The 12,527-nt window shown below is 36.9% G+C and overlaps 1 protein-coding gene across 2 annotated transcripts in view; it reads right to left on the minus strand.

The window, feature by feature from the left end:
• The window catches only part of LOC121370367 (unconventional myosin-VIIb-like), a 162,006-nt gene that overhangs the window by 99,563 nt on the left and 49,916 nt on the right, over positions 1 to 12,527 (minus strand). For both annotated transcript variants that reach the window (XM_041495534.1, XM_041495533.1), the window contains exons 8-12: positions 9,282 to 9,374; positions 8,603 to 8,677; positions 7,685 to 7,735; positions 2,625 to 2,864; positions 1,513 to 1,652 (exon numbers count right to left, since the gene is read on the minus strand). In XM_041495534.1, the coding sequence (XP_041351468.1) occupies positions 1,513 to 1,652; positions 2,625 to 2,864; positions 7,685 to 7,735; positions 8,603 to 8,677; positions 9,282 to 9,374 (599 nt within the window). The remainder of the gene's footprint in view (positions 1 to 1,512; positions 1,653 to 2,624; positions 2,865 to 7,684; positions 7,736 to 8,602; positions 8,678 to 9,281; positions 9,375 to 12,527) is intronic.

Below are 12,527 nucleotides of genomic sequence, written 5' to 3' on the forward strand. Positions count from 1 at the left end.
TTATTACATACCCATTAAATCTTACTATATAAATACAGCTCTGAATACAAGAATTGAATACAACTTTCCGTATTCAACTCAACTGCCAGAACTATACCGTATTCAACGCTACTATTTATAGCACATGGTTACCGGGAATGCCCTTCGCGATATGTAAACAAAGTTTGTGCTTCGTTTGTTTAAAATGTTATTTTGTGGAAAATTTGAAGTGAAAACAGACGAAAACGTTGACAAATATTTACAATTTAATGAGCGCGATACCAAAACTTGAGATGGGAACACTACTAACCAACGAGCTTTTAATCCACGATAGTTAGGCCTAAGGTCGACGACAGTCACTTTTTGGACCCTTGTTTTGGCTTCGTTACATCGTACACAAGTCTTATTCTTTTTGAATAAATAAAACATCTCCAACCGTAATTTTGTGATATGATATATTTGACAAAAGGTACGTTTTATTTCTTTCATCTTTCAAAACTTCAAATTAATATTTTGTCCAGAATTAAAAAATACCGACCTGTAAACAGCGTTGTCTGCTTGTTATAGGAATTTGACAGGGGTCAAGGTTAGTAGACTAGTTTTTATTTTAATGTGGCGCAGTATTGTAATAATACAGCTAATTTTGAATTTAAATGACGTCAGTATTCCAATGACGTCACTTTGCATCTCCTTACAATAACCATAAACTGGGTACATGACGTTTCCTTTTTGGAAAAATTCCAATGTAAAATTACTATCGAATTCTTTTTTTTTTCTTAACATTACTAATGCACCTGGATGTCTTTGAACAAAATCTTGTGATTAAAAAATTGCACCTTTTACGAAATATGGATTTCTAGTGAAATTTCGGTAAGATATGCTACATTTATTGTGTACGAAGCCAAAACAAGGGTGCGAAAAGTGACTGTCGTCGACTTTAGCAACAATGCCGTCTCCTCACGTAAAAAACTTGAATGAACTGTCAACCGGATTATTCAGTGGAGCGATGAACAATATCATTAAAATTATAGGTAACTTTTCACTAGAACTATATTCCTATGTGTAATAATTGGTGGTTCGTCGGTCCGCGTAGTAACACAGCTGACCTAGTTGTGTAAATTAGAAATCCCCATCATTAGCTAGCAGTGTTACAATTTCTAAATTATTATTTTGAAAAATATTTCCAATTTAGGGTATGTAATAAATACAAAACTACATATATGTGGTTTTCTGATTTCTGTATTCCACTCGTGTATTTCCTGCAGGAAATACACTCGTGGAATACAGAAATCAGAAAACCACATATATGTAGTTTTGTCTATATATAAAACAGCTGTTTAGGAAAATTACACGTGTATAAGGGATTAACATCTTTGTACATTTTTGGCCCTTTGTCCTAAGAATAAAAAAAGAAAACCACTGCTGCCACATAACTAATCTATGAATTTTTAGCAAACCGTGTGCTCTTATCACTGTGGTTCTCCCCTTACCACTACAGGCAGATACAAATTAGTGTGATTGTGAAGTTTATACCAGGGGTTTGTCATGGCCAGCACATCGACAAGGGCAGACAACTGATGCTTGAAAGTGTCTCCGACTGTTGGTCTGCTCCGAGCTGTTCTTGATATCGTCTGTCGTCCATCTAAAATTTCCAGTCGAACACCAAGCAGATCCTGAGATAACAGAACATACTCCATGATTTCATGATGGAAATAAGTACATATTAGGTATAGAATATAGTCAAACGTATATCACAGGATAACAGGGAATTTCCCCCTCAATAGTTTTCCCCTGGTCATTCATCACCCCAAACCCAGTCAATTCCCCCAGGACCTTCCCATCGCCAGCCCCAGCCATTTTGATGACCTAAAGTACATATTAAATACATTTTCTTGGTTAAAATATCAGTTTTTATTATCCATATGTGTGTCATAATGATTTCACGTGCACAACAAATATCGTAATTTTGTGCAGCGACATCATAACTTAATGCGGCTTACCCATGTAAACGCTTATCAAAATGACATTAGGATGATAAAAAATACACTGAATATGCAGACACTGATAATATATAATTTGAGTGACTAAGTCACTTAAAGAGTTCTGTTAGCTGGAAAACTTTTAACAATAGCAGTAGAATGAGTAAATATATTTAAAATCAGTATGAAGCAAAAAGAGTAAACTATGTTTTGTTTAACAACACCACTAAAGCACACTTATTTATTAATCACCGGCTATTGGATGTCAAACATTTGGTTATGGTGACACGAAGTCAGAGAAAACTCAGTACATTTTTTTCGTTAGTAGCAAGGGATTGTTCACATGCACTTTTCTACAGGACAGCGCATGGCCTTTGCAAATGTGTGTGTGCAGAAGGGAGACTGGAATCGAAAATCAACGCTGCTCCAAAAAATTATTTTGTTGTTTTAATACACAATTTGATCCCTCCTAAAAGACCAGACCTGCTCTGAATGCCAGTCAATGAACACTGTTTGGGACCAGAAAAAAAAACAATCATAAAATGTGGGTCCACCAAGACGATCAGATCATTCGACCCAAGCACCTCAGGCGAGCACTCTACCAACTAAGCTAGTTCCTGCCACCCCCGAACATTCCCCCAATAAAGCAAGAAGCTACAAAGTGACCTGGAATCTGGTGAGATCTTTAACGAATGCGTTGGTCGAGTTGTGCATCAGCTCAAAGAGCTGGTCCTGCTGCGTGTCCTTGTTCTTGTCGAGGAAGCCGTCGACGCAGTAGATGACGGAGCCGGCGTAGTGGGTCACGCCGAACTGGTTCTCCCACACCCGCCGGTCGAGGCCCGTCAGGTAGTACGACGACTCGGACAGCTCCTGGTTCTGTTTGTTCAGGTACGTCTTGTCCGTGCCCTGCACATGCAAAACCAGTACAATACTATTATCTATCAGACTAAATGTTAAAGATCATAAATAAAAAAATATCTATCAGACAAAACGCAACATGTTATAAAATCCAATACAAATACAGTTGAATCCTGTTGTCTCGAACCCCGTCAGTGCCCAAGAAAGTGTTCGACCCATTGGGTAGGGTCTCCACGAGTACTCGAGTACTCTGGCACAGGCCAAGTCTAGTAAGACTCGAGTTCGTTTACAGGACTCGAGTACCCGTGCAAGGAAGAGCACTTCATTTAATTATATTTTTTAACATTATTTTGCCATATGTGTATCACCAGTTACATTATAGGGCTATGAAATATACAGGGGAAACAAAAGTCAAATGTATGGAATGCAATACGTGTACATGGGCATGATTTGGCATCCATGTTCAGCGTTGGAATTGATGGCATAATGTTATTTTACTTTATTCCTTATTAGTCTCATTATCATCTAGTGTAAGTGTCGGGTACTTGGGTCCGGGTTGAGTTTGACTCTCGAGTACTCGAGCCCAATATTTTACTTTATTTCTTAGTCTCATCATCTAGTGTAAGTGTCGGGTACTTGGGTCCGGGTCGAGTTTGACTCTCGAGTACTCAAGCCCAATATTTTACTTTATTTCTTAGTCTCATCATCTAGTGTAAGTGTCGGGTACTTGGGTCCGGGTTGAGTTTGACTCTTGAGTACTCGAGCCCAATATTTTACTTTATTTCTTAGTCTCATCATCTAGTGTAAGTGTCGGGTACTTGGGTCCGGGTTGAGTTTGACTCTTGAGCACTCGAGCCCAATATTTTACTTTATTTCTTAGTCTCATCATCTAGTGTAAGTGTCGGGTACTTGGGTCCGGGTTGAGTTTGACTCTTGAGTACTCGAGCCCAATATTTTACTTTATTTCTTAGTCTCATCATCTAGTGTAAGTGTCGGGTACTTGGGTCCGGGTTGAGTTTGACTCTTGAGTACTCCAGCCCAATATTTTACTTTATTTCTTAGTCTCATCATCTAGTGTAAGTGTCGGGTACTTGGGTCCGGGTTGAGTTTGACTCTTTGAGTACTCGAGCCCAATATTTTACTTTATTTCTTAGTCTCATCATCTAGTGTAAGTGTCGGATACTTGGGTCCGGGTTGAGTTTGACTCTCGAGTACTCCAGCTCAATATTTTACTTTATTTCTTAGTCTCATCATCTAGTGTAAGTGTTGGGTACTTGGGTCCGGGTTGAGTTTGACTCTCGAGTACTCAAGCCCAATATTTTACTTTATTTCTTAGTCTCATCATCTAGTGTAAGAAAGAAAGAAATGTTTTATTTAACGACGCACTCAACACATTTTATTTACGGTTATATGGCGTCAGACATATGGTTACGGACCACACAGATTTTGAGAGGAAACCCGCTGTCGCCACTACATGGGCTACTCTTCCGATCAGCAGCAAGGGATCTTTTATTTGCGCTTCCCACAGGCAGGATAGCACAAACCATGGCCTTTGTTGAACCAGTTATGGATCACTGGTCGGTGCAAGTGGTTTACACCTACCCATTGAGCCTTGCGGAGCACTCACTCAGGGTTTGGAGTCGGTATCTGGATTAAAAATCCCATGCCTCGACTGGGATCCGAACCCAGTACCTACCAGCCTGTAGACCGATGGCCTGCCACGACGCCACCGAGGCCGGTTCATCTAGTGTAAGTGTCGGGTACTTGGGTCCGGGTCGAGTTTGACTCTTGAGTACTCGAGCCCAATATTTTACTTTATTTCTTAGTCTCATCATCTAGTGTAAGTGTCGGGTACTTGGGTCCGGGTTGAGTTTGACTCTTGAGTACTCGAGCCCAATATTTTACTTTATTTCTTAGTCTCATCATCTAGTGTAAGTGTCGGATACTTGGGTCCGGGTTGAGTTTGACTCTCGAGTACTCGAGCCCAATATTTTACTTTATTTCTTAGTCTCATCATCTAGTGTAAGTGTCGGGTACTTGGGTCCGGGTCGAGTTTGACTCTCGAGTACTCAAGCCCAATATTTTACTTTATTTCTTAGTCTCATCATCTAGTGTAAGTGTCGGGTACTTGGGTCCGGGTCGAGTTTGACCCTCGAGTACTCGAGCCCAATATTTTACTTTATTTCTTAGTCTCATCATCTAGTGTAAGTGTCGGGTACTTGGGTCCGGGTCGAGTTTGACTCTCGAGTACTCAAGCCCAATATTTTGGACTTGTGGAGGCCCTACATCGGGTACTTCGACCTAACCATTCAGTCAACAACGTGTAAGTGTAACTTGGGACTTCATTTTAGGTTCAAGCATTACGGTGTATTCGACTCTTCCTAGTTCGACCCAAGATTCTTCTATACTATCTACAAGTCAAAATCTTGTTTAGATCACAATTATTTACCATTAACAATTGCAGTATTAAAAACAAAGAAGGTTATCCAACTAAAGTCAATTGAGATATGCTAATGTCGGACTACCAACTGTCACAACAGAGTTGGCCAATTCTTCGATCTCTCGACTTCTACGACTGTCCAGTTGCTAGTCTAAGCACTCTGACAACTCTATTCTCGTCATATGCAACACCTATGACCAATTAGTTGTTAATCTGAGTGCACCCGTCGTTGATCGAGAGTGGGGGAAATTACAACACAAACTGTCAAGTTGGCCAGCTTCGTTGTTGTAATGTTCAGTTGACAGTCTGAGACTAGCAGTACAAAAACGAATATGGTAGACATGACATAAAATAAGCAGGGAGGCCATAAGAAAGAAACAAGACACAGAAATATAGGGTCTTCTCCATTTAGGAAAACAAAACTAACACACTCAATAGAGAACATGGTGTGTGATTTTTGGTATCATACGTCTAAATACCACGTATGTGTGGATTAATTAAAGGGACAGACCCTAGTTTTTTAAGCACTATGGCATATGTTTCACTATTAGAGCCATTTATGATCACTGAAATCAAACATTACTTATATTTTATTGTTTAGATAATCCATTTCCATACATCTAAAGGGTTTCTGGTCATCCTGGTGTTTCTAAATACCATAAAATGCATTTTTCATATTTTAAAAAAAAACATGTGCGTCCGAGAAGAAACGGTTATAGAGTCGAGTTCTTGTCTGTTTTTAAGGGTATTTCACCTTGTCAACGTCACAGACTTTTGTTTAACTCTGCTGTAACGTTATCGAAATGTGATACAGTTTTGTAAATTAACCAAGCATAGTGTCTATTTTTAGGGTCTGAAACTAGGGTCTGCCCCTTTAATGTAAAGACATCTTATTTTATACTCCATGACTCAGATCCCTAAGTAATCTGAAAACATCCTGTATTACCTACAGATCAGTGTATCGGTGTTTTCTCCTTTCTCCAATTATTATTCTATCATGCCACGGGAAGTTACCTGTATACCTCTTTAAATCACATTGTTGTACGCTGTGTATTTTTTAAAGACATGTTTCCTTAAAGGTAGTGTCAACTCAAACAAGAGCCTTATGTGTTGGAAAGATGCATACCCGGACCACCAACACATACTGACACTTTAGCAAATGAAAAATGCGTAATTTTAGAGTTCATAAAAAAACATGATTATTCCTGCTAACTGGGGGCAGCCATTTTGTTTCATTTTTGTGACGTTCGGTGGGATAGCTTGGGGAGAAGTGACGTCAGCTCCTGACTATCTCCTGTATGTACAGTGTAAACAAAAGCAGTAACTTTCGACAAGGCGCTTCTCTTTGATCAACCTGACTTGTAAAACAGCATAAATGACGTAATAATATAATAAACTATTTAAATAAATATATTTCAAGCTGCATTAACGGAAAAAAATGGGAGGCGCTTCTATTTGATCAACCTGACTTGTAAAACAGCATAAATGACGTAATAATATAATAAACTATTTAAATAAATATATTTCAAGTTGCATTAACAGAAAAAAATGGGGTTATAGTATTTTTCTCTGTTAAATAATCCAAAGGAAAAATGTACACTATTAGGCCTATTGATATGCTACGTTGGAGCAAAAACGACAACTCACAATACCCAAGTGATAATTTTATTTTCTTTGGGACTACATAATTGGTCAGTTCTGTGGTTTTAGATGGAAAAGTCTACTTAATCAACAGTTTTACAGAACTATTTACAGTAATAAACCATGTCCATTACCATTTTAGGGGTGACAGGTAATATTCCACAATACCGGTATGTATTTTTGTGTCTAGAAAGCGTCAATTAATTGGCTCGTCTGGTTACCAATCAAATACACACCTGCCAATCAGGAATCACAGGTAGAAGCAACTAACAGCATAGACCAATTAACTAAGAAAACACTCCGTGTATCATTTCAGTACGTAGGTTAATGCATGAACAAAACATTGTTAATTATTTCGACTTGTTGTGTAGCCACTTTGACAATGGTATTTTATTTTGTATTGAAAAATAATATATATAGTGCTGAATATACTTATTGCTGGCTTACTGGGATGTGTATTATTACAGAACATTGCAATGTATGACTATTTATCATCCCGCAAAAACCAGGTAAATTGTGTTTCTCTAGTTCTAAGGCTCATTCCTGACGTTACGCGTTAAGTATTATGTAACCACCAGCTCGCCAGAGGGCGTACTCATCGAGATTATTATATATAATAGCCATCACATTTAACCATTTTATTAATTAACTATATGATTATACTTGTTGATATTAAGCAATAATGTGCATTATATATCGCTGAATATGCATACCAGGCCAAATGCCTTAATTGTCCCCTCCTTTAATCTCTATTACAAGTAATATAATATAAGCCTCAATGTTTTACCTGAGGAAATCTGCATTCTTCATCCAAAATCTTTAGAATGCATCTTGGTGCCTAAATTAAAAAATAAAAATTATGAATTCTTTTAAGGTTCAATAATTAAATTTCCATTACATTCAATATAATATAATGTCATCCTATAGGTCCAGTAATAGCAACATGAATTTCTTCATTTCTTAATAAACGTAAAAATAACTGATGATGTCACTTTATATTGGCAGTTTGTCTTGTTGGGTGTTATTGTTTAAAACCAAAAAATATAATTTAAACTAAAATATGGACATTCAGTGTTATTATTAGTACGGCAAGTATGTTTCAATTTTAATTTTAAGTATATCTGTTATTTCTTTTACGTTCATCTGGGTATGAACAAAGAAAGTCATCTGCAACTTATGTGTGAGAACGGTTTCACTGATTCACACAGTTTGCGGATCATGTTTTGTTGTTCATACCCCGATGAACATAAAATAAATAAAAGACAATCCTTAAATATGCCACATTTTGAAATATTCAATGATAAAATACTATAAAACATAAATCAGGTGTACACATACCATGGAGCAATTTGTGTCTTCTAACATTAAATAACATCATAAAATAATACATGGACTTAAATCATGGGGTTTTTCATGTCCATCATTCTGAATTTAAACAAAATCTCTTAGTCTTTCACTTCACTAAAAGGTGACAGAAAATATGTAGTTTTAAAACCACCATTTGTAAACTGTGTTGTAACTTGATGGCTATAGTGTATATTTATCTCCCAGCACCTGCATTGTTACTACACCTGCTTACCTTCTCAATGAGTTCCACATACATTGTACTTTGTATTATCAGTGAATGTAATACATGTATGTGAAAATTGATACCAATATTGTATATTTATCTCTCAGCACAAGTATTGTTACTACACCTGCTTACCTTCTCAATGAGTTCCACACACTTTGTATTATCAGTGAACGTAATATGTGAAAATTCTATTTCCTCTTCTCTGTACTGAAATGTAAAACACAAACAGTCACACACATCATAATATCTGTTTAAAACGTATGATCAACAATAAGAATGTCATGAATGTTTTCTAGTTCATATTTTAAGGCATAGGGGTGCTATTCATATTTGTTAACAGTCTAACAAACTATAGATATAATTAACAAAAACATTTTAAAAATCAAATATTTGGCTTAATTTTTTGTATATTACGAACATCTCTGCCTAATATATGGCAACACATATGAAAGTTTAGTCACATACCAGTTACAATGTCCAGAGTATAAACTAAAACTTATAAAATTAGCTTAAAATTAGAATCTACAACAGAAAAGTTCAGATATAAAATTAGAATTCAAAAGAGAAAAGTTCTGATTTATTACAGACATTAATATTAAGTACATGTAGGCCTAAACATTTCAGAATGATAATTTCATTCACATGTCGCATATGCAGATCTAGTTTTGATAACCTATTTTTCATTTGTACATTAAACTGGGTTACACAAATTCTAATTCTCAGAGATCTCAACCATCTTTGACAAACAGACTGTGGTAGTCAAAACAAATACATGCGTATATCAATTAAGTTTATAGCGTAGGTTATTTACCGTTTCTTGTTCCAAGGCAAAGACATAATGGTTGAAGAATCGGTGTAGTTTTTCATTTGTGTAGTTGATACATAGCTGTTCAAAGCTGTTTGTCTGAAAGTACACAAAAAATAAAAAGATTGTATTTTATGTGATCACCATTAATCAGGGAACAAAAATATCCAGTATCATTTGGTTTCTTACCTAGAAACCTGATTATTCATTTAACTGTTTTAATTTCAGGCTTCGTTATTTGCAAAACTCTATTTATAGATTATATGTAATAGTATGCATTTAGGGTTTTGATTGCAGTCACTGTTTGTTGTGGGGCTGGACATAGCCCAGTGGTAAAGCGTTCGCTTGATGCATCGTCAGTCTAGGATCGATCCCCGTTGGTGGACCCATTGGGATATTTCTCATTCCAGCCAGTGCTCCACAACTGGTGTAAAAATAGGCCGTGGTATGTACTATCCTGTCTGTGGGATGGTGCATATAAAAAATCCCTTGCTGCTAATCGAAATGAGTAACCCATGAAGTGGCAACAGCGGGTTTTCTCTCTCAATATCTGTGTGGTCCTTAACCATATGTCTGATGCCATATAACCATAAATAAAATGTGTTGAGTGCATCTTTAAACATTTCCTTTCTTCCTTCATTTAAATATTTAATTTCAGGCTTTTTTATTTGCAAAACTCTATTTATATATTATATGTAATAATATGCATTGAGGGTTTTGATTGCAGTCACTGTTTACTGTTACCATTTATGCGATTTCTTTTCTTTTCTTTTCACCACCCTTTAAGAGGCCACATTTTAATATTTTCTTAGGTGACTATTTAATGCAAATTACATTGTTGCCACCTTCAGCAAGGTTTTAGTTTTCCTATTGCTTACATCTCTTATATTTTAACATTTACTTTATATCACCTGCTTTTGGCTTTCAAACCAAGAATCTAGCAATATTCGACTATGTTTGAGACAAGCACCTGTTATGATTGGAGATGAGATGAAAGATAATGATTGAAATATTGAACTGAAAGGCAAAAGAAGTTGAAAAAAAAAGAGGTGCTATCAGAACATGAAGAAGGGAGATGATTTAGAAGAAATGACAAGAATGAGGTTAGTTGAATACTATAAAAAAAAAATTAAAGATTACAATTGTATTGCATTTGCTGTTAAAAGCAACATGATGTATCTACCTGTACCAGGGCTCACCCTGTCCACTGCCAAATTAGCCAATTACTAATTTGCTTTATACAAATTGGCTACAACATTTAGTATTTGGCTAATCTTTTTTTTTTCAATTAGCCACTTTTGAATAATTTTAAAGTAAATACTCTAAATATGTAAAAATTGGCTAAAACCAAGTTCTTTCCAGTGTGAGCTCTGATGTACTGTATATTACATGTATATAACACTGACATAACCATTTGGTCCATGCCCTCCCTCCCTTATTTTTACAACCATCATTTATATTTTCATGTCACCCCATAACAAGTTTAACAGACAATGTGGGTGTCCACCCCCATATAAAGTTCTGGCTATGCCAATATTAAATAAACTGAATTAGCCATGAAGGAAGGAAGGAAATGTTTTATTTAACGATGCACTCAACACATTTTATTTACGGTTATATGGCATCAGACATATGGTTAAGGACCACACAGATATTGAGAGATGAAACCCGCTGTGCCACTTCATGGGCTACTCTTTTCTGAATCTTTTATTAGCCATCCCACAGACAGGGTAACATAAATTTGACAACAGAACAAAACAGCCCACAATCCAGATTTACCATGTTGTAACAGACAAATAAAGTTCTGGCTATGCCACCAATATACGTCTCCTCATCTTTAAATCATTTAGTGGGCAGGATGTAGCACAGTGGTAGAGTGCTCGCCTGGGCTACAGTGGGTTGCAGGCTCAATCGCCCTTGATAGGAAGGAAGGAATTGTTTTATTTTACGACACACTCAACACATTTTATTTACAGTTATATGGCATCAGATATATGGTTAAGGCCTACACAGATATTGAGAGAGGAAACCCGGTGTCACCACTTCATGGGCTACTCTTTTCGATTAGCAGCAAGGGATCTTTTATATGCACCATCCCACAGACAGGGTAGTACATACCACAGCCTTTGATATACCAGTCATGGTGCACAGGCTAGAACGAGAAATAGCCCAATGGGCCCATAGACCGTGATCGATCCGACCGAGCGAGCGCTTTACCACTGGGCTACGTCCCACCCTTATATTTCCATGTCACCCTATAACAAGTGTAACAGACAATGTGGGTGTCCGCCCCCAGATAAAGTTCTGGCTATGCCAATATTAAATAAACTGAATTAGCCATGAAAGAAATTTGACACAGCAAAATAGAAATCCTCATCTTTAAATCATTTAGTGGGCAGGATGTAGCACAGTGGTAGAGTGCTCGCCTGGGCTACAGTGGGTTGCAGGCTCAATCGCCCTTGATAGGAAGGAAGGAATTGTTTTATTTTACGACACACTCAACACATTTTATTTACAGTTATATGGCGTCAGACATATGGTTAAGGACTACACAGATATTGAGAGAGGAAACACGCTGTCGCCACTTCATGGGCTACTCTTTTCGATTAGCAGCAAGGGATCTTTTATATGCACCATCCCACAGACAGGACAGTACATACCACGATCTTTGTTACACCAGTTGTGGAGCACTGGCTGGAACGAGAAATAGACCAATGGGTCCACCGACTGGGATCAATCCTAGATCGACCGTGCATCAAGCAAACGCTTTACCACTGGTTGACATCCCGCTCCATAATTAGCCATGAAAGAGGTGTAACACAGCAAAATAGAAATCCAGATTTAATGTTTTTTAAATAACCACCAATATACGTCTCCTCATCTTGTTAAATAACCACCAATATACGTCTCCTCATCTTTAAATCATTTAGTGGGCTGGATGTAGCTCAGTGGTAAGAGTGCTCGCCCGGGCTACAATGTGTTGCAGGCTCAAACACCCTTGATAGTTTTTTCTATCCCAACCAGTTCCCCATGATGGATATACCAAAGACAAGTTTTACATTATTTTCCTTTAAAAAAAATCATTATATGTCAGAGGTAGCTGGATATATTTATTCATCTACATAATACACAATATTAATATTTATTAATACATAATTATTAATAGTTTATTAAAAAGATAATTATATATAGATTAAAGTCTGCTACTTCTCAGACACATGTGCGTTTTCAAAAATACGAAAATTGCATTTT

Source organism: Gigantopelta aegis, chromosome 4, assembly GCF_016097555.1.
Source record: "Gigantopelta aegis isolate Gae_Host chromosome 4, Gae_host_genome, whole genome shotgun sequence".
NCBI lineage: Eukaryota > Metazoa > Mollusca > Gastropoda > Neomphalida > Peltospiridae > Gigantopelta > Gigantopelta aegis.